General features: G+C 41.0%; 1 protein-coding gene across 1 annotated transcript in view; it reads left to right on the top strand.

Annotated features, from left to right (window-relative positions):
- Positions 1-3,710: 3,710 nt before the first annotated feature.
- The window catches only part of LOC135528391 (teashirt homolog 2-like), a 43,757-nt gene continuing 20,110 nt past the window's right edge, over positions 3,711-27,357 (top strand). Inside the window, exon 1 of the mRNA XM_064957440.1 lies at positions 3,711-4,165. Within this exon, the coding sequence (XP_064813512.1) occupies positions 4,126-4,165 (40 nt within the window). The 5' untranslated portion in view covers positions 3,711-4,125. The remainder of the gene's footprint in view (positions 4,166-27,357) is intronic.

Below are 27,357 nucleotides of genomic sequence, written 5' to 3'. Positions count from 1 at the left end.
TGGTATAAAATACAGTATATACATATGATATGAGTAATGTAAAATATGTAAACATTATTAAAGTGGCATTGTTTAAAGTGACTAGTGATCCATTTGTTGAAGTGGCCAGTGATTGTGTCTCCATGTAAGCAGCAGCCTCTCTAAACAGTGATTGCTGTTTAACAGTCTGATGGCCTTGAGATAGAAGCTGTTTTTCAGTCTCTCGGTACCAGCTTTGATGCACCTGTACTGACCTTGCCTTCTGGATGGTAGTGGTGTGAACTGGCAGTGACTCGAGTGGTTGTTGACTTTGATTATCTTTTTGGCCTTCCTGTGAAATCGAGTGCGCTCTAGGTGTCATGGAGTGCAGGTAGTTTGCCCCCGGTGATGCGAGTGTGCAGACCACAACACCCTCTGGAGAGCTTTGCAGTTGAGGGTGGAGCAGTTGCCATACCAGGCTGTGATACAGCCCGACAGGATGTTCTCAATTGTAGATCTGTAAAAGTTAGTCAGGGTTTTGGGTGACAAGCCAAATTTCTTTAGCCTCCTGAGGTTGAAGAGGCACTGTTGTGCCTTCTTCACCACACTGTCTGTGTGTGTGGACCATTTCAGTTTGCCGTTGATGTGTACGCAGAGGAACTTAAAACTTTCCACTTTCCCCACTGCTGTCCCTTCAATGTGGATAGGGGGTGCTTCCTCTGCTGTTTCCTGAAGTCCACAATCATCTCCTTTGTTTTGATGCCTTTGAGTGAGAGGTTGTTTTCCTGACACCACACTCCGAGTGCCTTCACCTCCTCCCTGTCGGCTGTCTCGTCATTGTTGGTAATCAGTTGTGTCGGCTACAAACTTGATAATTGATTTGGAGGCGTGCGTGGCCAAGCAGATGTGGGGGAACAGGGAGTACAAGAGGGGTCTGAGTGTTGAGGGTCAGCGAGGTGGAGATGTTGTTTCCTACCTTCACCACCTGAGTGCGGCCCGTCATAAAGTCCAGGGCCCAATTGCACAGGGTGGGGTTGAGACCCAGGGCCTCCAGCTTGATAATGAGCTTGGAGTGTACTATGGTGTTGAATGCTGAGCTGTAGTCAATGAACAGCATTCTTACATAGGTATTCCTCTTGTCCAGATGGGATAGAGCAGTGTGCAATGTGATGGTGATTGCATCGTCTGTGGACCTGTTAGGGCGGTATGCAAACTAAAGTGGGTCTAGGGTGGCCGGTAAGGTGAAGGTGATATGATCCTTGTCGAGTCTCTCAAAGCACTTCATGATGGCAGAAGTGAGTGCTACAGGGCAGTAGTAATTCAGTTCAGTTATTTGTCTTCTTGGGTGTAGGAACAATGGTGGCCATCTTGAAGCATGTGGGGACACACACTGGGATAGGGAGTGATTGAATATGTCCGTAAACACACCAGCCAGCTGGTCTGCGCATGCTCTGAGGACGGGCGGCAGGGTAGCCTAGTGGTTAGAGCGTTGGACTAGTAACCAGAAGGTTGTGAGTTCAAACCCCCGAGCCGACAAGGTGCAAATCTGTCGTTCTGCCCCTGAACAGGCAGTTAACCCACTGTTCCCAGGCCGTCATTGAAAATAAGAATGTGTTCTTAACTGACTTGCCTGGTTAAATAAAGGTAAAAATTAACTTGTAAGTCGCTCTGGATAAGAGCGTCTGCTAAATGACTTAAATGTAAAATGTAATGTAAATGGGCTAGGGATGCCGTTCTGGCCAGCAGCCTTGCGAGGCTTAACATGTTTAAATGTTTTACTCATGTCAGCCACGGAGAGGGGGGGGCCGCGACGGTGGTATTATCCTCAAAGCAGGCAAAGAAGGTGTTTCGTTTGGCTGGAAGCGTGACGTCGGTGTCCTTGACGTTGCTGGTTTTCCTGTAGACTCTGCCACGTATGTTTCTTGTCTGAGCCGTTGAATTGCGACTCCACTTTGTCCCTGTACCAGCATTTCGCTTGTTGATTGCCTTGCGGAGGGAATAACTACACTGTTTATAAGCAGCCATATCCCCAAACCTCTTTCCAATGCATGGTTTGCGCTTTCAGTTTTGCACGAATGCCGCCATCCATTCACGGTTTCTGGGTAGGGTAAGTTTTAATAGTCACAGTGGGTACAACATCTCCAGTGCACTTCCTTATAAATTCACTCACCGAGTCAGCATATAGGTCAATGTTATTCTCTGAGGCAAATCCGGAACATATCCCTGTCCGTGTGATCAAAATAATCTTGAAGCGTGGATTCCGATTGGTCAGACCAGCGCTGAGTGGTTCTACTCACTGGTACATCCTGTTTGAAACTGGTACATCCTGTTTCTGCCAATAAGACGGTAGGAGTGAGATGGCGTCGTGGTCGGATTTGCCGAAGGGAGGGAGGGGGAGGGCATTGTATGCATCACTGAAGTTAGAGTAGCAGTGGTCGAGTGTATTACCCCCACGCATAGTGCAATCAATATGCTGATAGAATTTAGGTAACCTTGTTCTCAAATTTGCTTTGTTAAAATCCCCAGCTACAATAAATACAGCCTCAGGATATATGGTTTCCAGTTTACATAGCGTCCAGTGAAGTTACTTGAGGGCCTTCTTCATGTCTGGTTGAGGGGGAATGTACACAGCTGTGACGATAACTGACAAGATTTCTCTTGGGAGGTAATATGGCTGGCATTTGATTGTCAGGAATTTTAGGTGGGGTGAGCAAAAGGACTTGAGCTCCTGTATGTTGTTATGATTACACCATGAGTTGATAATCATGAAGCATACACCCCTGCCTTTCCTCTTCCCAGAGAGGTGTTTATCTCTGTTGGCACAATGCGTGGAGAAGCCCGGTGGCTGAACCGATTCCGACAACATATCCCAAGACAGCCATGTTTTCGTGAAACAGAGAATGTTACAAACTCTGATGTCTCTTTGGAAGGTAACCCTTGCTCGAATTTTGTCTACCTTATTGTCAAGAGACTGGACATTGGCGAGTAGTATAATCGGGAACAGTGGGCGATGTGCACGTCTATGGAGCCTGACCAGGAGGCTGCCCCTTTTGCGGTGCTGTAGCTTTGGGTCGGCTTCTGGGATTCGATCCATTGTCCTGGGTGGTGGTCCAAACAGAAGATCCGCTTTGGGATATTCACGTATTCCTGGTTGTGATGTTGGTAAGTTGACGTTGCTCTTGTATCCAATAGTTCTTCCAATGTAAGAAATGTAAGAAATAATACATTAAAAAAACGAAATATTGTATAGTTTCCTAAGGACTCGAGCGAGGCGACCATCTCTGTTGGCGCCATCTTTAAAAAAAACAATGAAAAAAATAATTAGATATATATATATAGCCAAGTTAGCATACTCATTGTGCATTTATTCCTAATGTTATTCTTTTTCTATTCTTTATCTTTTTTCCCCCTCTCTCTGCATTGTTGAGAAGGGCACAAAAGCACACATTTCACTGTTAGTCTACACCTGTTGATTACGAAGCATGTGACAAATACAATTTGATTTGGTAATATAGCATTTACTATCTATGGAAATAATTAAAGTTCCTTTCTTCCATCATCTCAGAACCCTTGGTAAAAACAAAATGGAACTTAATTCAATGACATTTTGCACATTATTATCGCTGAAACAGCCCTTACATATCCTGGTGTGTTCTCTGGCCCCTGTCCCTTTAATAAACTCATGATTATCTGGTGTAACAAATGTCTCGCTGCCATCATCAAGTCCAGGCGAGGGAGGAGTTTTTAATGTTCAGTTTGTTCTATGGATCGATGTTTGCTGGCATCGCCTCACCCTGCCTGCTCCGTGCGTGATAGCCTACCATTACCCAACGTTTTACGCTCTTCCTTGAACACCCGCTATTCAATACAGAGCGCTCTCAAAACCTGCCTGGCATCTGACGGACGTAGTCCCATGGCTTTGGTGGTCCAACACGAAAAGAAAAGAAGACAATCCGCCCTAGATGATCTAGGAACGGAGGTGAAAGAAGAATAACTGCTCTGACATCTGTTTTGCCTAGACAACGTTTTCTGACTCTGGATTGTATAGTGAGAGAAGTAGGCTACTCTAAATAAAGAGTCGCTCTCTCTGCATGGACTATCATACTAGACCGCATACCGATTTCACCTGGGCAGAGTGAGTGAGCTACGTGAACTACCAGTTCAAAAATGCCAAGGAGAAAACAGCAGGCGCCGAAACGGGCTGCGGGTAAGAGGACATTCACACCTATCATATTAGTCTTAAACAATATTAGATGTTGTTATTATCAAACTGATATTGTATATGTTAAAACAGTATAGCAGTAGACTTTGATCTGTATGATGTTTTGGGCAGTACACTGGCCCAAATCGAATGTCAAAGTGACAGTAATACCGGATGACGAAGGTGCAATTCATTCAAATATGATACTCGGCAATCTTTTATAGCCGAGTATCATATTTGAATATTTGGCTATCTTCGGCTATAATTTTTTAAGTTTTCTGTTTTTGAAGAAGAAGGACATGTATTGTAATTTTTTCCAAGTCGTTCAAAAGTTGTTTTAGTATAACGCAAAAGTGGTGTGTATTGCCATAAACAATTAAGGCTTGCGTAAATGTATATTTCATGTGTGCTTCGGGTGGCTGTCCTAAACATTTGAACTTCCGATGAACTCTTTATATCTGTAGCCCAGACAAATGGAGGACACAAGCACGCACACGCAGAGAAAGATAATCTATTTTAAATTTAAAAAATATATATGATTATTATTATTCAAGCATGTCACATTTTGGTGTGTGTGTGTGTGTGTGTGTGTGTGTGTGTGTGTGTGTGTGTGTGTGTGTGTGTGTGTACTGTGTTGTTTATGATGTTCATAAACAATTATTCTTTTTCCTAGATGGATTACACCCGAGACAATCATTGACAAACACTGTAACAGTGTAATGCACATTTTATGTAAATAGTTATACCTGGTTGTCACTCATCTGTATTCAGTCAGCTGAATACATACAGTAGGCCTACACTTACAGTACAATGTGCAAAATATAAACACAAGAGTAGACCACGCTCTTTTGCCTACTGTAGTGCTTTGGGTCATCAGTGTGGCTATGGAGGGTTTATTATGGTGACCGACTCATTTGAGTGTTTACAAACCTGGTTACTAAGACCCGATAGGCCAGTACCAACAAAAAAATAACCTACTCTTTCGTTCATCCTTTGTTACCCCACACTGCAAAATAATTATTGTTATTGCTTAGTAATTCATCACTCGTATGATTAACCTTGACTTTGTTCTTGATGGTGTTTACACAATGGCATACTATAGTGCATCCAAGTTGCGTTATTAAAAATAATGAATCAAAATAATTGAGATGATGGATATGAATGAATTGATGAAGGGTATTATCAGTGGAGGTGGTGGGATGCTGTTCAGTGGGTTTAGAAGTTATCGGTCCTTATTATGGTTGCGATGTAGACACCAGATGGTGATTGTTCTCTGCCAATAATGGCGGATCTTTGTATCCGCTTCAGATAGTGAAACCCTTATCTAATAGACACACTCAAGTGTATGTACACAGACACACACACACACTTAGAGAGAGAGAGAGAGAGAAACAAAAAACATCACCAAACACAGAGACTCATCCTCATATTCATACACAAAATATTTGTCCCACATTCCACTCTGAAAAAAAAGCCTTATCCCACTATTATTCTGGGAACTGTTGAGAGTTCCTAAGCGATCCCTTTACACGCTCTCAGCTGCCTCGCCTGTAATCTGGTAAATGTGTCAGCCCTATAGAGAAATAAGCCTTCCAGAAGAGTTTCTTCATTGTTGAGGTAATTGTCTCCTCTTTGACAGGCACATTCATCAGTGGCTTAATGGTCAATCAAAAGTTGGCAGGCAGAGTGTTTTCATTCTTTCCTATCCACTACATTAGGAATACTTAATCAAAATGTCTCCCGGTAATGGCTGTGAAGAGTTCATGACTGACTGATCCGTTGTCTGTGCCGATAGAAAATTAACAGCTCGGCACTGGAGAGATGTGGGCCTGCAGATAAACAAATTGTGCATTAATATTTCATCTTCAAGACCTGGGATGTGCTATCAGGCGGCGGAATATTCCTGGGCTGTGTTGTCATTTCTCTCGCTCGCTTTTTTTCCTCTGTATTCTTGAAAGGTCTTTGCAGCTGTAACTCATTTCGCTTGATGACTTTACTGGGGTTACAGAGAGTGACGACAAATTGATTACCTGGCAGAGCAAGAATGGAGCGAAGAGAGACGTGGGCTGACAGTCATGTTATAATAATATGTTTAATGATGTGTGGAAGGGAACAAGGAGAGAGTGGTATTGAAATAAGAGATGCAAGGAATAGGTTTCATTTATATGTAGTGCTTTTAAAGATGTAGTTGGCCTATCCCTCTGTCTTTACTGCCCCTTAACATTTTTAATTTTCACAATCTCCTCAAGCAACAACACATTAATTCATGGGACATTTGGTTTGCAGGGTGCTTCTCTTCTCCTTGGAGAATAGTACTATTAATAGGTATGTTTGTAAATTTGATTCAATTTTTTTCAACATTCATTGAGTAGAAGGTAACTTAAAGTGACAATTCCTTCCTGGCACACTGTAGAACACGCTAAACCTTTAGATTTAAGTAGAACAGTTAATGAATATAGGAAGGAATATAGTAAATATTTATGAAATGTGTATTTTGGTTTCATATGTTGGATACACGTTTAACCCTATAAGTGGTTAGTGGACTAAATACATTTCTGAGTGAAAGTGGCCGTATGTTTATTTTGTGTCAGTGGAAGTATTTATCTTATCGGTTTTACAATATCTCTAGCTGTGCCTCAAACCGTTAGCCCAATTTGCTGTTAACAAGATAAACTGGAGAACAGACAAAGGCATTAAGTGTTGCAGTACCATTAAGTGAGTGACAGCAGCTTGTGGGAATTGGCTAGCTGAAATTCCTCCTAAGTGGTTTGTTCTGGAAACATCTTACCATTAAGGCAGATGTTGTTGATCCTAGTTTAGGTAAAAAGAAGTCCATTGCATCTGTTTGATTTGACGTGGATTAACGGAAATTACACCACCAAATAAAATTGTGAGAAATTATCTGTTTTTCTGTCGAAGATTACCACCTTTGTTATTATCATGTTTTGGTCCAAAAATGTAGACTTTTGCTGCATGTCTTGGATTTTGGTGGCTTGGTTTTGCTCCCCTTTTTTAGCTGCCCCCATCCTTTGCTTATATTTGGTGTAAGAGTAATATGGGGTTGTATTGTTTGATCTCATTGCATTTCCACCTGCATGCCAAGCCAATGAGGTGAGGTGACAGCAGGTGTGGATAGCTAATAGTTTGGAAGGCTTTTGTTTTTCTGAGAGGGAGTCAGACAGGGCGGTGCACTGTCTAGGTGATAAGAACACAGACTACTGTGCCCTCCAGCGTACTGATCTCGCTCTCCTCTCCTCCTCTCCCCCTGTGTGGAAAACAGACTGTTATGATTGGTCTTAAGGCAAGTGCCTGACTGCTCCTCAGTCACAACGCAACTGCAGCCTGCTACCGCTCATTCACCTTGTGTTCCCTCTGAGACCTGCACTAGTTTCCAGGCAAATTACACAATTTGATATGCTATTGGGCTGGGTGATTCATGTGGATAATGTTTCCATGTGATCGTCACAGCAGAAAAAGACTATTTCTTGTTATGATTTATTTCCTCATTAAGGCAGACAATAACAAGAGTATTGGGAGAGTTTATTGTAAACAGGCTAAATCTCATTATTTCTACCTGACATCCCAAGTATGAAGGAAATTATGCCACAGCACTGTGTTTTGTCCAGGTCCCTACAGACACAATGGGTTAAAGACCGAAATGATGAAAAGACAAGAGCAAAGGCAGTTCATCAAATGTACTTTGAGGATGAAAAATTGGGAAGGGACTATTATAGATAATATAACAACACTCTGTGGTCCTGCTATTTGATGACATGAAGAACGTTTGTCCATGATGAAGTGCAGTGGAGTTTGTCTACTTGCAAAGCGCAGCGCATTCTTATAAGAATGTAATAAGCACTTTTACCCTGTACATCACCTTCTGAAACACAGATTACTCTTACACAATGAAGTTAAAAAAAATAGGACCGCTTCATGAGTCGTTGACTGAAATGTGTCGTTGTACACCAAAGTGTCGGCCATATGGCTCTGAAGTCAGGGCTGGATCAGATATCCACCACCATATGCCTCTCAAATAGATATCCATACAGATCCATATCTGTTCTAATTGCCACAATTCACAGAAGAATATCCTAGATACAAAGATGTCCTCTTATTTCAGCGCTATACAAGGACTTACATGCCGCATTGCATTGTAAGTTACTTAAATTGCGAAGAACATAATGGCATAGAGCCTAATGCAAAATGGAGGACAGAGAAACTATATGAACCATACAAGATAAACAAAAAGCCGAAACGCAGGGAAAATATTCATCTGAAGTTCTCTGCGGCGTACCTGATTTGCTTCTAATCAAATCCTTAATGGGCTTCAATTAAGATGTATTATGCAAATTAACCCTCAGTAGTTACTGTCTGCAGTAGCAGGAGCTATGACAATATTTTGCTAATGGTGTGATCTGTAACAATTACAAAGTAAACTGATTTCATACTGTGCCTCTTTGCTTTTCCTAAAGGTTAACAGGCAGTTCAATTTGCATTTAAATGTTGTTCGTATTTAGTTTATTAGTATATTGGAAAGACTCCATTCTTCTAATTATTTTCAGAAAGTTGGAACAAGGACCAAACAAATCTCACTACATTTCTTCATAGGTTTAAACTGTTTTTTTTTTGTTGGTAATGTGCTGTTACGATGTGTTATTTTAAGAAAACTATTGTACTGCTTTCTCAAAATTGACAGGCGTAACAAAATTGATTAGCAAATTCATCTATGAAAATTGCATTTGTTGAGGTAATCAGCGGGCTTAATTGCTACATTGCCCAAGCCGGCTTAAAACACCTCATCTCTGTAATGCCAGAGGAATAGGAAGTTGAACACCTTGCACTTTCATTTAATATGAGCACTGATTGCCCGTCTGGCTGTTTTATAGCTGACACCTTTCGTGAGTCGTTCCACAGTGTAATTACATAGGACCTAATTTGATGAATCAACTCAATACTCTGTCGTCCAGGCTGACCTCCCTGGCCTATGCTCTCCATTCTCTAGACTGGTGTCAAACGGTGAGGCTTTCCCTTTTGAAATGTTCACCAATTCAATCACATTTGGTGTCTAGAAGAACGATGCTTGGACCTGAACTTCTTAGTATACAACCGATCCGGAATATACAGAGGCCAATAAAAACATGATATTTCCAATGTCAATTACTGTGTACGTATTGTGTTTGACAATCCATCAATTCCTTGATTCCGTCAGCAGAACCATATATCGATTTCTTCTGATGTTTGCCATTTTAAACCATGTTCTTATGGTAGCTTCGGTTCATAATGTCAGTGAATGGGCCTCTTTAATAACACATGGCAGTAAAGTTTCATACTGTACAATATTCCTTCAAATGTGATATGGTTGGAAATATGTCAATGTAAGACTATCCTTGCTCTTCACTTTCCATTGGTGTGCTTTTCAAGCCTTGAGAATTTGCCTGCATGTGCTGAGCCAGTCTGTTGAAACTAACATCGTAATTGAGACTCATTAAATAGCACTGACAGCTTAGGTGTCCGTGTTGAATATAGAATAATTCTGTTGTACTTGCGACTTGATTAAGAGGATCCAGAGAACATATTAATGTTGTATGCCTTGGTCTACCCTGGTATGTGGAATTCATAAGTAAATCATCAAAGGGAATAACCTGTATAATGACTTTGTACCACATATGTACATATTAGGTAGCAGTTATAGGTTACTTACGTGCATAGTACTTATCACTGTTATTTCCGTTTGCAATAAAATACAATACTACACAAACGATTGAGTATTTACTGCATACGTTAATAATATGTATGTAATAACTTGTAATATGTATGTAAAAGCTTGTAATAGCCTGTTACTTTGTAATTACACAAGTTTTTCCACTGATAGTAACTCTGCAACCTAACTTAAAGTGTCACCGTGAATACTCAACATACTCAACATACAGTAACACGCCCATTCGCATGCAACCTAACATGTGAATCATGTTAACTTATTATTGTATTTATTCATGCAGGGCACAATGTATTTTCTTAGCTACAATAACAGAGTCGAGACAGAGTTTTGAAAAATATGCATCCTGTATCATCTAAGCTTGCAATGAAAGGAAATTGGAGTTGGTTCAAAATTGACTGTCCTTGTAATGAGCGTATGATGAATGGTATAATTTAAGGAAAGAAAATGTATGCGGGCAAACCCAAGATATAATGATTCTGTTGCATACACCATGAAGATTGACTAATTCCACTTAATATCCCAAGAAATCTATGATAGCAAGTCACTCAGTAGATATTTTCTAACATTGTTATAGTCTTGTGGTAACCTGTCTCACATGTGTGATACATGAAAAGGGCATAGATGGTATATCTTTATATTTATGAGGATATGTTATGCTTCTGTTTAGAGACCAGTGCAAAAATATTTTCAAATAATTTAGCTGGAAGCAGCAATGAACGGGGTTCACAGGAAGACAGAAAGGACACAAGATCAGTTGGATAACAAAGCAAGCACTCTATCATGTAGGAACTATCTTCCTTTATGTGCAATCAGTGAAAGCATTGCCCCATGTTTATCTCATAATACCACAAGGATGACACAAGTGAAGTAATAAACTAGTGCTGTAGGTTGGTTATTTTTTTCCAAATATACTAGAGGCTAATTCATTGAGTATACATGTGCTGAACAAAAAAACGCAGCATGCAACAATGACAACAGTTTTACTGAGTTACAGTTCATCAGTCAATTTAAATATATTCAATAGGCCCTAATCTATGGATTTCACATGACTGGGCAGGGGCGCAGACATGAGTTGGCCTGGGAGGGCATAGGCCCACCCACTGTGGAGCCAGGCATAGCCAATCAGAATAAGATTTTCCATGCAAAAGGGCTTTATTACAGACAGAAATACTCCTCAGTTTCATCAGTTGTCTGGGTGGCTGGTCTCAGATGGTCCTACAGGTGAAGAAGCCGGATGTAGAGGTACTGGGCTAGCATGTTTACACATGGTCTGCGGTTGTGAGGCTGGTTGGAGGTACTGCCAAATTCTCTAAAACTATGTTGGAGGCAGCTTATGGTCTAGAAATTAACATTCAACCCTCTGTTAACAGCTCTGGTGGACATTCCTGCAATCAGCATGCCAATTGCTCACTCCCTCAAAACTTGAGACATCTGTGGCATTGTGTTGTGTGACAAAACTGCACATTTTAGAGTGACCTTTTATTGTCCCCAGCACAAAGTGCACCTGTGTAGTGATCATGCTGTTTAGTCAGCTTTATTTACCACACCCATCAGGTGGATGGATTAGAATATTTTTAAAGTATTTTTAGCATTAGCATATGTGCTAATGTGCATCTAAAGGTACAGTGTAGCCATATTTTAGTGCTGCATCTATTTATCTAAACCATTAAGACTGATGTAATGAGTGAATCTGACGTATGGATCATGAGAAGAAGATGATTGCAGATGATTTTGAGCATTAGCATTACATTATGCAAAGAATGAGTTGTTATTAGTTTCCTTGTTGTTTGAGATATCAATACCAAATTCAGTGTGGTTCATCTTCGGGATGACCATGATAGTGGTGTCATACTTTTGATGTATTTTTTGGGCATATTTTATTAGCGCATGGTATCATCTCTAGGTCAAACCCGGTGATAGCTATTATGCTTATAACATTGCCCCCTATAGGCCAATCATTGCCATTATTTTTTACCAACTTACTCATGGCCTCTACTTTCTGTGTGTCAAATTAGAAAACAAAGTTCCCAATCTATGCTTGAGTTATTTGACCATGTCATAAAAAAAGAAGAATAACAATAGGTTTCAGAGCTTCGCTGCAAACACCTGATTATTTAGGCATTTTCTTAGCCTTTTCCTCACCTCTTCTTTAAGATGATCATCTCACACATAAGAAATAACATTAGCTGTCATCAGGAAAGGTTCATGTGGGTGTTGGATGCTGTGATGATGTCACAGATGAGATTTAGAGAACCGCAAATGTTTCATGATTGATTGGACAAATGCATTTCTGGCATTTCTACAAAGTTCTAAATAACACCCAGGCAACCTTTTCCAGATAACTAGTTGGTTAAAAAGGTAGGTACTGTGATTGAAAAGGGATTGAATTAATATGAAACCAAAGTAAGATTTTTTGTTATTGGATACAAGTCTTCAAGGTAATATTTATCTATTGAATATCTATTAATACCACTTACTTTAGTAATAACACATTAGTAACTGATTATCCACGTACAATACAGTATGAGCAGATATAGATTAATCTGTGTCCTCTGATACATTTCAGGGAAGAGTTGGACATTGGACAGATGCAGGCCCAATACACGGTCAGACAGTAGGCCACAGAGACTTTGAATATGTGAAAATGTAGTGACTTGTGTACTAACTTTACAGTTTTCTGTACTGCATATAGTATATTGTGTTGTTTGTGTATTTGTATGCTGAATTTCCATGTAAATGGGCAATAAAGTATATTGTATCCTATCCCCAGTCGGTTGTCCCTGTGTTCCCTGCTCGTCATATTTCACATCACGTAATGTACATTCAAGCGGTCACTAACCAGGCCCCTCATAAGTTATGCTGTCAGGCTAGTGAAGTATCTCCACCTTTCTCTTCCTGTCTTTCAGATTGTACTCATAAACCAAAAGCAGTAGGGGAAAAAAACGTTTTGAAACAGTGAAACAGGGAGTTAGTACCTGAACCTGACTGATAAGGAACGCTCATTTTCATTTTCTGTGGTAAAACGTTTTGAAACAGTGAAACAGGGAGTTAGTACCTGAACCTGACTGATAAGGAACGCTCATTTTCTGTGGTAAAACGTTTTGCTGTACTGAACATGGAAATGAACTGAGTGAGAAGGAGGGTGACGTTTGAGAGCTAACTAGATCGTCTGGTCTGATGATGGCAAATAGTCTGAGGGGCCTGTGTGTGTGTGTCTAGGCCAGGGAGGCAGGGCTTTGTGGGATCAGCACTCTAATACCTGCCATTACACTGCCAGAGGGAGTCATTAAGGGTTAGCAGGATCCTGTTCCACATCATACTGTAGTTCAATTAATTCTGAGGGATAACGACAATATGCATTTCAATGGAAACCAGATCTAGATATTTCTCAGGCGTTTCCTCTGTTGTACCCTGAACATACAGTGTTGATTTGTATGTGTTTCAATAAAATGTCAAATACAAGGGAAAAGGGATATTATATGAATAAAATATAGGAAGTTATTAAAAAAGAAAATCCATGACTAATCTTTGTTATTTATTGTTTCCCTTTACACTTTTTTGAGTACCTGTAGTTGTTTAGGTATACTCTGGCATTAAATATTAGCATTGTGCTAACAGTGACGTGATCAGAAACTGTTGTAGTACGTCTTGTTGTGGGAGCTCAGCATTCTCCTTTTTGTTTGATCGAATTACCTCACAGATCCCTCAGGTTATTTTGGGAAGTTCTGGAAGATTGGCCATTTTCTCCATGACTGTCTGTGGTATAGTGTTTGGGACAGAGGAAAGCCATTGTGTCTGGTGGTGAGAGTGATCATATTTGGATTCAACCACGAACCTTGGCCATAAGCCACAACAATTGTCTGTGAGTCTGTGAGTGACATGACCAGAACTCAGGGCTTTGGTGTCTCTTTGGTAACCGTTGCCTGTGGGGAGATCATCTCCACGACAACGTCACAGAGGTCATACACAGATCATAGCCCATCGCCCGGAGCCATGATATTAACACTGGACTGGCTCTTTCTCAGCTGAACTGCCTATCGCTTCATATCTACTGTACTATAAACATACATCTAAACGGTCTGAACCTCTATCATTGTTATGTTTTCAGACAGACTGGGTTCAGTTCTGTTTGTATCCAACAACAACCATGGCATGTCTCAGCACAATATATGTATTCATACACAGCCCTGTAAGGCTGGCTGAAAGAGGCTTAGTGACAGGGGTTGATTACATTTGAAAAAGGGATTGGCTGTTTGATACGTGAAACTATATACCAGATGGAACACATTTGATGTAGTTTATATAGATCGGGGGTTTGTTTATAAACAATGTAGGCCTATCCATCTTACATTTTAACTGCATTTCCATCGTATTTTGACAACACTATTTTTGCGCATGTGTTTGTGTGTACGTGCATACATACATACATGTGTGTCTGTTAGCATGTTCCCTGCATGTAGCCCTCCCACCCTGGCACGGACCCAGCTGAGAAGGTTCCGGCTGTGTCCAGACGCATTCTTTAGGGACCTCATCAGGCACTGAATTTCCTTCCCCACTCTCCTTCTCCCTCTCGCCTGCCGGAGGGCATCCATATTCATTTCCTTCTCTGATTTGGGGGAAATGATGAAAGGCGAGTTCCCCCCCCCCCCTCTTATTTCCTGCCAAGTTTGCCTGCGTAACTTTACAACACAACGTAAATCTGAAAAGACCTGCACACTCATTCCCATTGGATTTAGACCCTAGATTATTTACACATGATCGTCATGCCACACCAAAGGGAAGAAGGAAAGCTCTATGTTAGGATGGATGATTGCTGAGTGTCGTGTTGGGGAAGTGACTAAGTGGAAGAAAATGTTTGACCTCTTTTATTTGAGATCCTTCGTATTTAGAGCGTACAGGTTCTTACTGAAAAAAATGTGAAATTACATTCTTAGTTGCTTTATATAATAAAGCTATTAGTGCCTGATGATATCATAGAGATAACTGTGATGGTTTGAAATAAATAGCCAACCCTATCATAAGACTGCTGGCTGTATATTACTGAGGAAATGAATGGTAATGAAAATAACAGTCAGTCAGTCATGTTACTCAACTCTGTAATTACTGGCATACTTTGATGATATGACACAGACAGTATACGCATCACCCTATTTATCCAAACCTCCGGTGTCATCAGCACAAAAAAGTATCCTTCCCCCTCTTCTACATATGCAGGCCTGGGCTGGGTGGTTTCACTATAGCACTGTGATTCTGTATGGTTGCCATGTCAACTCTAAACACACATACACACAACCTCAACGCCTTAGCTTTGAGAGGATCATCTCCACCTCTGGCTCCGATCATGAGGGGTCTCTGTCTCGGCTCTGTTCAGTCAGAGAGGAATGTGCTCCCTGCTCTCTGCCTCCCTCCCGCCTTCAGGCACATTGAACAGAGTGTTTGCGGTCTGCAAACAGCCCACATTGATCATTATTCATGACAGAAAGTCATATGATGGTTTATGCTTATTCTAGCAAGAACAGAACCGTGTGTTTTTGATCTGAGTAACAGAAACATAACTACAGTTACTGTAAAGACACCTCCTTCTTCTTTGAAATAGGTGATGTGATTCATATTAACAGTCATAATGTAGTACCTACTGTATTGGCAGCTGTGACAGTTATAAAGGCCAGATTCAGATTACTAAATGGAAACTGAAACTAAATATAATATAATAGAAAAATAGTATAATTACAGTGCCTATATACGTTTTTCATTAGTAATGGAATCGTACACAGCAAATTTGAGGTCAGAATTTTAACAGCCACGGAGTTAAATTGAACACCTTCAACATTGTCTTAGAAATTTGATGTGACCCACCAAAATAGTGTTAAACTATTGGGATGGGGGGAGGGGGGGGGGTGTTGTTGTCTGGTTTGTCAAATGATTAGTAATTCCCATCAGAATTGAGCCAGAGGAAGGATATCCAACAATTGGAATATTTTATCATCCACAACCTGCATTCAAGACGACCTTAACCATCGAAACTGGAACAATCGTCTCAGTAACGGGTGAAATAAGTCCATCTCCTTACAGATTGGATTAGTTTAGGTTTTTATTTGTTATTTACTGATTAATGAATCAATCAATGTGCATGCGGAAACATATATATTAAAACAAACTATTCTAAAAATCAACCTGCAACAAAGCATTCTAGGAAGAATGATAATGAGGCCTCTCACACATCTTTTTAACTCTGGGAGGGTTAACGGAAATTAACTCGACACAGTCGAAGTAACAACAACACCATCAAGTGTTCATTCCACAGTGATTCAAATAACACTTAATTTATTCACCGCATGTGGTGTCAATTTCAATCCCCCTGGTGTTAACCCCCCTAGAATCAACACTCAGATATAACGCTCACAACACATTTTACCTTAACACCGAGATTTTAACACTTGCAAAGTTGCTTTGTACGAACTGTGTTAAGGCGTCAGTGTGTTTTGGTTCGGCTGGCACCTACTGTAGCCAACATTCACTTGAAAAAACGAGAAAAAATACTGTTTATCAATCTTGAGACGCCGTAGCCAAAATAGTTCAAATTAATCTAAAATAACTCAAGAAATCCGCCATTCATTTTACATCTAACTAAGATGTTTGGTGCAGTATTTCTCAATGAAAAAATATGCATAATGTCATAATAATACTGTGGATTCGGAAAGTATTCAGACCCTTGAATTCTTCCACATTTTGTTAAGTTACAGCCTTATTCTAAAATTGATTAAAGTGTATTTTTTTCCTCAAACTACACACAATACCCCAAGAAAAAAAAAGTTTTTAGACATTTTTGCACATGTATAATTTACATAAGTATTCAGACCCTTTGCTATGAGACTCGAAATTGAGCTCAGGTGCAACCTGTTTCCATTGATCATCCTTGAGATGTTTCTACAATTTGATTCGAGTCCACTTGTGGTAAACTCAAATTATTGGACATGATTTGGAAAGGCACACACCTGTCTATATCAGGACCCACAGTTGACACTGCATGTCAGAGCAAAAACCAAGCCATGAGGTCAACTGAATTGTCCGTAGAGCTCCTAGACAGGATTGTGTCAAGGCACAGATCTGGAGAAGGGTACCAAAAAATGTCTACAGCCTTTGAAGGTCCCCAAGAACACAGTTGCCTCCATTATTCTTAAATGGAGAGCTTTGGAACCACCAAGACTCTTCCTAGAGCTGGCCGCCCGGCCCAACTAAGCAATCAGGGGAGGAGGGTCTTGGCCAGGGAGGTGACGAAGAACACGATGGTCACTCTGACAGAGCTCCAGAGTTCCTCTGTGGAGATGAGAGAAGGACAACCATTTCTGCAGCACTCCACCAATCAGGCCTTTATGGTAGAGTGGCCAGACGGAAGCCACTCCTCAGTAAAAGGCACTTGACAGCCCGCTTGGAGTTTGCCAAAAAGGCACCTAAAGGACTCTCAGACCATGAGAAACAAGATTTTCTGGTCTGATGAAACCAAGATTGAACCCTTTGGCCTGAATTCCAAGTGTCACGTCTGGATAAAACCTTGTACCATCCCTATGGTGAAGCATGGTGGTGGCAGCATCATGCGGTGGGGAAGTTGTTCAGCAGCAGAGACTGGGAGACTAGTCAGAATCGACTGAAAGATTAACGGAGAAAAGTACAGAGAGATACTTGGTGAAAACCTGCTCCAGAGCATTCAGGACCTCAGACTAGGGCAAAGGTTCACCTTCCAACAGGACAATGATCCGAAGCACACAGCCAAAAAAATGCAGGAGTGGCCTCGGGACAAATCTCTGAATGTCCTTGAGTGACCCAGCCAAATCCCAGACTTGAACCCGATCATCTCTGGAGAGACCTGAAAAATAGCTATGAAGTCAAACTCCCCATCCAACTTCACAGAGCTTGAGAGGATCTGCAGAGAAGAATGGGAGAGACTATAATCGGTGCCAAAGTTGCTTCAACAAAGTACTGATAAATGGTCTGAATACTTATGTAAATGTGATATTTCACATTTTTATTATTAATACATTTGCAAACATTTCTAGATACCTGTTTTTGAGTTGTCGTTATGGGGTATTGTGTATAGATAGATTGATGTGGGAAAAAACAATTTAATCATTTTTAGAATACTGCTGTAATGTAGCAAAATGTGGAAAAAGTCAAAGGGTCTGAATACTTTCCGAATGCACTATATGCACAAACTGTTTCAGATGAGAAGCATGCAGACGCCTTTCTGTGAGCGAAAGAAGGTGTTGTGTTGAATTGGTGTGTGGACAGATATGAGCACCGTAGGGGTGTGACTGTGAATGTCTATCTTGAGTCCTCTCTCTGCAGGGGCAGAAGGCAGTAGGTTGTAGGCTGGCTATGGCGTCAAGGCACTGGGCTTGGCTGGCTCTGAGTCCGGCCTGTGCTGTGAGTAATTGACCTGCTCTGATAACTCCTCTGAATAGTATAATTCAATGTAAAAGATGCACTGTCACCAAGAGGAGCTAACTGTCTCCCAGAAATATATGGGTGCAATTTTCGAAATAGCTTTATAGCAATTCTTGGTGAGGAGAGCGAGATAGTGATATTACTGCAGCTGAACACCATCTAGCACGTTTCCCCTCTGTATCTTTCTTCCTCTATTGAGTATTGTGAAGGATCGCATAGCCCATACATTTTAGATAAGGGAATATTTGAAACGGTACTTCAGTACAGTGCAGTATAGGAGGATGAAAAGCCACCCAAACATAAAGCCTCATTACCCATTTATACTGTATATTCTATCACTATTGTAGCTAAAGGCGTCATACAGTTTCCTGGTCTTATGTTAAATTACTGTAGTTGTGGCCCTTGGTGTTGTTGGTGGTGTTTTCTCCAGCCACGACTTGTTTACACCTTATAATATGAACCTAAGTTGTGTGATCCGTTTGTATTATGGTCGATATTTACATATTATTGTCACACCAACGTCACCATAAATAAAACTGTTTTATTTCTGAAATTAATTAATTTTACTACAATGTAGTAGACTTTCCCACACAAAATAGGAATGTGTGTCAATGACTATAATGTGGTGCACAAAATAAATTGGAATTACAACTGAGATTAGGATATATGACTTTTTCTTTAAATGTCATCTACAAAAACGTTCCCTACTAAAGGCAACTGTTTCTTTAACAATCAAGGTGCATTCAACTGTCTTTTTTATTAGAATGAACAGCTCATCGTTGAACCCCGTTCATTGGATCATTCTGGTGTCTTTACACGTACCAAAACAGAATGTGAACTCCTAAATAATAGAATTAGAGGCTGTATAGTGCATCCCATAAATCGATGTTGACCCAAGCGTTTGAACAAAAGGAACACTGTTACATTGCCCATGTTAGAGAGCTGAGGCCACTCCCCTCTTTGGCTCCAAGTGAATACTCTCCTTTAATAGTATGATGGGTGGTAGCTGAAGAAGTGGCTCATTTTGTGGGTTGAGGGAGAGAAGGTAGGATGGGGTTTCTGTGACTGGCAGCAATCAATCACTGTGTGAGCGCAGGCTAATGAAGCGGCCTGTGGTTTATTAAAGGGCTAGCAGTGAAAAGATTACTGCGGGGCCTGGATTTCCCAGAACCAAACAGAGGATGGATACAGACAAGACAGACAGACAAGACTGGGCTGCTGTAGCTGACGGTTAGAGGGCCAGCCATAAAGCAATCAAGGTGTTTACTCAACACTGGCTCCTTTTATGTGACCTGGGTGTGAATGTGAATGCTAAGCTTTATACATTCTTTCTTTTAGTAGGAGGAGAGGCGAGAAAATCCAAATAACATAAACATGGTGTTGTTTGTGGATGTTTAGTCTTCGGAAAGTATTGACACCCCTTGACTTTTTCCACATTTTGTTGGTGTTACATCCTGCGTTTAAAATGGATGAAATTAAGATTTTTGTTGTTGTTGTCACTAGCTCACACACAAAACTCCATCATGTGAAAGTGGAATTATGTTTTTATGTTTATTTTTTACAAATGATTTGTAAGTTAAAAGCTGAAGTGTCTTAAGTCAATAAGTATTCAACCTTTGTTATGGCAAGCCTAAATATGTTCAGAAGTATGAATGTGCTTAACTAGTCACACAATAAGGTGCATGGATTCACTCTGTGTGCACTAATAGTGTTTAACATGATTTTTGAATGACTACCTAAACGCTGTACCCCACACATGTGTAAGGTCCCTCAGTCAAGCAGTGAATTTCAAAAAGATTCAACCAGACCAGGAATATTTTCAAAAGCCTTGCAAAGAAAGACACTTATTTGTAGATGGTTAAAAAATAAATAATACATTGAATATCCCTTTGATCATTGTGAAGTTATGAATGACCTTTGGAGGGTGTATCAATACACCCAGTCACCACAAAGATACAGGCGTCCTTCCTAACTAAGTTTCCGGGGAGGAAGGAAACCACTCTGGGATTTCACCATCAGGCCAATGGTGATTTTAAAACAGTTAGAGTTTAATGGTTGTGAAAGGAGGAAACTGAGGATGGATCAACAACATTGTAGTTACTCCACAATACTAACCTAATTGACAGAGTGAAAAGAAGGAAAATATTCCAAAACATGCATCCTGTTTGCAATAAGGCACTAACGTAATAGTGCAACAACATTTGGCAAAGCAATTCAACTTTTTGTTCTGAATACAAATGGTATGTTTGGGTCAAATCCAATACAACACATTACTGAGTACCACTCTCCATATTTCCAAGCATAGGGGTGGCTCCATCATGTTATGGGTATGCTTGTAATGCTTAAGGACTGGGGAGTTTTTTGGGATAACAAATAAATGGAATTGAGCTAAGCACAGGTAAATCCTAGAGGAAAATCTGAATCAGGCTTATTTCCACCAGACACTGGGAGATGAATCCACCTTTTCAACCAGGACAATAACAAAAGGCCAAATCTACACTGGAGTTGCTTACCAAGAAGACAGTGAATTTTCCTGAGTGGCCGAGTTACAGTTTGACTTAAATCAACAGCCAAATCGAAAAGTTTGAAAACATTTATTTACAGAAAAATGGGCAAATGTTGCACAATCCAGGTGTGGAAGACTTTCTGAAGGCACTGTACATGCTGACGCCACAGATTGACAGTGCCTACACAATTACGATAAACGAATCACAAGTTGGTTATTTTATTGGTTTCTGAATTCATGTAATAGTAGTAGACACATATAGTTAGCTCAGGTGTGGGAGTGAAACAATTTTCCATTGTACGATTAATATCATACTGTATGTTTATATAAGTAACTTTTGATACTTTTTTTATTTTGTTTTTAAAAAACGGTGAGAGCATTTAAATCAGCGCTCACAAAGATATCATTTGGAAGACAAATTAGTACAGAGGGAGTGGGAAATGCAAAGCAGATGTTTTTCTCGACATTTTTAAAGGCAGTGAAACACTACTAATGCCATTACAGAGACATTTTTATGGCTTTTTTTAATCCCACGACACACCCACCCACCCGCCCAGGGGGAAAAAAAACCTTGTGGTGCAAAGTAGCATTTTCTTGATAGTAACAGTTTTAAGCCATTTCCAATTCATTTCCTTCTGTCAGTATATACATGGTTTCCGTTGGTCTCACTCTACTCGCTGAAATATAAGTAAAGAAAGATACCGACACAACACTCTGAGGTAAATCAAGTTTTTTTCCCATCTATGTTTAGATTGATGCAATCAAAACACAAAATTGCACTTAGTGATAATACAGATGCATCACAGCAATGGAAACATTTTTGCCCTTATTTACCATCACAGATAGTTAAGTATTTTGTTGGTCAACATATTCTCACTTTTAAAGGCATTGTTAACAACGACCCTGTTAACTATTACATCAATTCAAGTCAGACATCCTAACAACATATCCTGAACAGATTTACATGTGGCTGATCCAACCTGCAGTACAAAGCTCTGAGGAGCACTTCCAGAGTTCTGACTCTGGGATGAGGAGTAGATGAACTATATGTCTCCATCCCACAGTCCAGCCGGTAGTATATCAGCGGAATCGCAAGCCGCATGGGCGTGTGTCTGAACGTGCTGCTCATAAATATCCCCGTCCCCCCATAGGGGCCCCTCTGATGGTGATGGCGAAAGGATGTCGCTGTCTGGATGATTGAGTGCTCCTGCTCCTGGCCCTGGGCACATCCCTGTGCTCAGTGCCCGAGTGGGAGGCATACCGCTGAGCAGAGCAGAGCACTGGGCTGGCTGGCTGGCCTGAAGGGGCTCTACTCCTAAAGCAGGCCGAGCAGGAGCAGTCATACATCCACACACAGCATAGAAACAGCACTGTGAACACAGAGCAAATGGGGTTTTGTCTGATATTAGGCCTACATCTATGGGGAAAAACGTACATACATTTATGAAATGTGAAAATCGGTGTGTTTAATCATATTGTTACCACGGATGTAGTGGAGAAACATAAAAACATTTAGTAGATTGTGCGATAAATGTTTCTTCACCTAGCCTCACACATACTATAAAATATCAATACAATATGTTGTGTGCCCTGCTAACTTTCAATTTCAAATAGGACTATCCCTCTCTCTCTCTCTCTATTCTCTCTCTCTCCGTTTCTTGCTTTTTCTCGTATCTCTCTCTCTTCTCTTCACTCTATCACTCACTCACACAGGAATCTGAGATAATCAAGGAACGGTAATTAGCCTGACTTGTTTTATAGTAATTGAGGGCAGGAGGAGGTTGCTCTTTCTCAAATGTTTTTTTTTTTTACATTTATTTTATAATGACGTACTTTAGGTTGCTCAAGCCAGCTTGATTATTTTTTTCGGTCTTTTCCTCAGCTTGTTCTCATACATTCTTTTGTTAGGGATTTTCTTTTTTTAAACAATGACCCAGCTCTCGTCATCAGTTAGTAACAGCTCAAGCCTTTGAGAAAGGGTAGAGTTCAGGTTTTGATACTGTTGTCTATTCCTTTTTAGGTTTAGTCAGTGCCTCAGTTCTTCAGCTGAGCTTTCAGCCTGATCACTGACACTGTCCAGGTCCATCCTACTTGGCAAGAGACGCAGCAATAGAGAAAGGGAGAGTTTATTTCCTGTTCTTGTGAATCATATATCAGTACAATTCCCCTCTGTGCTGTTTGGCAACGGCGGAATGACGGGTGTCATTTATCATAAAGGCTGAACGAGGCTGTGGGAAAAGAGATTTTGAATTCTTTCGGAGGTGTGTGGATTCTCCTTAGTGGGGGATCATTAAACGCTGGAGTTTTTCAAAGGGGGATATGAGTAGTACCTCTCCTAGATGTTACTTTGTGCCCTGTTGCACTGGTTGGCTCAATCACTCAATGTCTCCAGAAAGAAGATTTAAGAGTTTTCATATCTCAATGGAGACAGAAGGCTTGTGACATGTCATTAGCAGTAGAATTCTTCAGCCTGCTGGTAGATCCACAACTGAACATTGCAGTACTTGTTTGGTTGGCAATCTAGCATGATCTTGGTATCACAATCATTTTCTAACATCTGCTTATAATTACATAACATTTGAAGGGGCTAATAGCTGTACCTTGTCGGGTGTGAAAACGCCCAGGTGTGTTGAATTCTGATTAGTTGAGCTTACCGGTATTATTTTATTTGAACTGATATCTGTAAACTGTTTTGATATCCAGTGGTTTCTATGGTAGGTTTTTGTTTAATTGACACATGGCAAACATTGAATAATCATTAACATACTCGAAACAATCAAAACACACTACCAACTGTAAGATGAGGAGCTGCAGGCATTTTGATCTCTTTTGGAATATTTTTCCAGCTGTCTCCAGCATTTACCGTTTCTCACGTTTTGAATATGGGGGATCACACAAAATCTTTTCTGATGCGCTGTCACCAAGTCTTCAGCTGCAGTAGCAGAAATAAATGTGTCAAGCCGTAACTTATTCTCAGAGAAATACCTCCTTCCCTTCCCCTTTTTACCCCTGCTGTTCTAACTGACTGTAAATCCCTGAAACCTGTGAACACACACACTGAACTAAGTACATCATGAATCAGGTTTCTATAGACAGACCCAGCCTCCCAACCCCCAACCCTCCTCTTGTGTCCACCCCATCAAGAAAACCCCCTTAACCACCACTTTATTGGTGTTTGTGGGTTTACTGGAATGTGGAAGGCAATCTTTGTTCATCTTATTTCCCCCAAAATCAAATCTAAGTTTATTGGTCCAACTAAAGGTTTTATCAGGAAGTGATACTCTGTCGCCATCCATTGACAAATGACGCGAACATACTGTAGGCCTATAGGAAATTGCATGCTCAGAGCCTTTCAACTGTCAACAGTGTTAACTGTCTCTCATATGGAGATCACAATGTTAAATGTGCTGTCACCATGTCCTCAGCTAGAAATAAATGTGTTGAGCTTAGGTTATAAAGTACCTCCATCCCCTGCTGCCCGGCTGAATAGAGATCCATCAAATCTGGTGAACACATAAGCAAACCTGATCATACTGTGAATGTGCACTTGATTGAAAATAGGTTCAGTTTTCACTATGTTGTTACATACAGTATTAGAATCTAAGTTCAATGAAAAGGCATAATTGACCTGTATCTAAGGTCCAATTGTGCCATTAACTTCCTGGGTTTACTTCACACTGTTTATCAGACACACAAACATCAGACCAGGTTACGAGCCACTGTAGACAGACATCGTCGCTCCCTTCACAACCTTCACTCGCACTGAGTGCAGAGGTGTGTCGGGGAGTCTTCTAAACCCAACTTAGAGTGCACAACCTTTTCAGGTAGCAGTAGAGTCTGGGGCCGGTATCTTGACATGTAAGGCTGCCACTTCCTGCTGAAGGAGAGTGTAGCCGCCCCTGAGGTAAACGAAAACATTTGGTTCTTGCCAGACCTGCTCAAGTCACGTCTCAACTGGGCTACATGGGCAGGCAGGCGAGCAGGTGACACGTGTACCAGACGAAATCTAGACTAGAGACTGTAGTGTGGTGCTGGCCTACTTTTTTCTACTGTCTCCATGCAGGCCTGGGCCACAACCCAGAAACAACCCAATAAATTCTCATTGGCTCAGAAACACCCTCCTTGCATAAAACATGTATAGGTGGTTTACAGGGTTTGTTCAGCCTTTAGCCACTGCCTGCACAGCCTCAAACCATTATCCAACTTCCCTACAGTGCTACAGTAACATACTGTGTATGGACTGTAAGTATCCTAACAGTATTAACATAGCACTACTACAGTGGAAGGAATGGAGCCACAGAGCATCTTCTTCCTGTTGTCTAGTGTATTGATGTTCCGTAGACAGGCATGACTAATCAACCTGCTGGTCTATCTGTTTTCTACTCTGAAAATTCACCATGGAGGGTTGAGAATGTGTCACCAACTCATATAAACGTCCGCAATTACTGCACAGCCCCCTTATGATTCCCTTAGGGAACCATGATTGCAATTAAAAAGCATGGGCCAAATGTTAATTAAGTAAACTGCTTGAAACGGAAAACAATGAATGCTTGAAATTCCTTGACTTATAACCCTGTGCTACAATTTAAGTTCCATTTTATCTTTGTTGCCTGTTGCACATTAAGATAATGATAATGCTGCATTTCACTGGCATACTCATTATCATTGCTGTGTCTTTAAAACAAATGGTTTTGTTTTTAAAGTATAGCTATTCACATTTGTTGCGGATAGCTGATATCCCAATTTGAAAATTAAACTCTAAAATACAGCTTTCTTTCAGAATCGAACCCCCACCAATTGGACGCGATGGTTTATTTTTTGTGTCGCTCGTCAGTTGAGTGAAACCTTGTTGTAAAGAGTAGAAAAGAGGACTTCAGTTCATGGGGTTATTAAATCATTAGAGGAATAGCAGCTGAACTTCTGGCTATCCTCTGTGATTGATGACCCAAGCCTTATTTGCTGAGGCGTAGTGTTTGTTCCTGTGTAATTGTCTACCAGATGGCTAAGCTAAGTGTTCTTAAATGCCTTTAGACCTGCAGGGGTCTGGGGTCCAAACATTTTCAGTACTAATGGTATTGTTGTTCTGAACATCCTGCCGTTCTAAAGGCTGTTTAAGATCAAGATTCACTAGCAAGCTTTGAGTTTAAATAATTTGTTTAACCTAGATGTTTTCCGGTGACTGTGTTTGTAAGCTCTTTCACTAAAACAACCCTTGAATTTCGGAAGAAGAGAAAAGGGAATTAAACATAACAGATTTTGTTGGGTATCCACCAGCTACGCTACCTGGGGTAGAAGAGTCAGATTGGAGCAGAAAATGGATCTAGGTGGCAGTGCTAGTCATCAATCACAGCCCCTCAAGGGGAGCTGCAGCTAAAGCTGGGCTGAAGTGCTATCTGTCAGCTGCTGCTCTGATATAGGCCTGCGACCCCCAGAGAGGAGAGAAGAGGGGCCCTATCAGTGCCCATCAGCTCATAGCCCAGCTACAAACTGCCATGTAAACACGTGCAGGTGCTCCTGTCAAAATAACCCCTGTCCCAGTTCAGCGGGTCACATTATTTCCACAAATGGATGGATAGTCGTCCTTGTTTAGTGGGAGGACAGAGGACATGGCCTGTTCTCCTTCGCGTTGCATTGTGAGGTTTTACTGTTTTACACTTCTATCTCGAGGCGGCTGCCATTTTTAAAATAGGTTTGTTTATAAAGGCTGGATTTGGAACTGTATAATAGTATTCATCTACTGTGTGTACTGTCTCTCTCCCTCCGCATCCTACTCCTGAATAAAGCCACCAATGTTGGTCAAGCCGCTGCTGTCAATACCTCTCAAGATGGATAGTTGTTCTGCATGCTTATTGATTCAGCACAGGCAAGAGCTATAAGTATCATTTGTCATTTCTGGAATTATTTGTAGTCCTAGTTAAAAACCCAGAGTGGGGGGAGATAGCCATGTCTTGGGGGGTGGGAGGTACTGTAGGTGGGGTAGGTTGTCTGACGCTTTGATGAATGACTCCACGGGTTTTTGGTTTTTACTGTGAGTGCCGGGGCCCTTAAGCTGCTATTTGCTTTCACCACGGTCCAGGAAAAACAATGTGATGGGTCCAAGGACTGAGCAGCATCATCCTGTCACGTGCAGCTACAGCCACAGCCATGCAGCGAGCAGGGTGGTCTGAGCTGAGCAGAGGAGTCAGGAAGAGGGACAGGGTGGGCCTTAGCCTTAGCCATCACATGCTGCATTTGCACCGACGCAGTAGACTTCAGTTCAGCCTCCTGGTGGGTAGGGCTCGTTGAATATGATTTTGCCTCTTTGAATACAAAACAATATTATTCAGGATACATTGAATACAAGTATTCAGGATGCTTTATTATTCGAGAACAGACATTTTGGTAAATTGTAAGATAAATATGACAAGGAAGAAACACTGTGGTTTAGTAGTCAGGGCTACAGTATTATCCCCATGTGACTTCACTTTGATTATGTTCCACTTTGGGCTGGTAGCCAACAGGAGAACTGGCTTCATTACTGTATGGATCATC

This window comes from Oncorhynchus masou, chromosome 33 (assembly GCF_036934945.1).
Source record: "Oncorhynchus masou masou isolate Uvic2021 chromosome 33, UVic_Omas_1.1, whole genome shotgun sequence".
Classification (NCBI taxonomy): domain Eukaryota; kingdom Metazoa; phylum Chordata; class Actinopteri; order Salmoniformes; family Salmonidae; genus Oncorhynchus; species Oncorhynchus masou.
The sequence above is the reverse complement of the archived record's forward strand: the minus strand, read 5'-3'. Positions and strand labels throughout refer to the sequence as shown.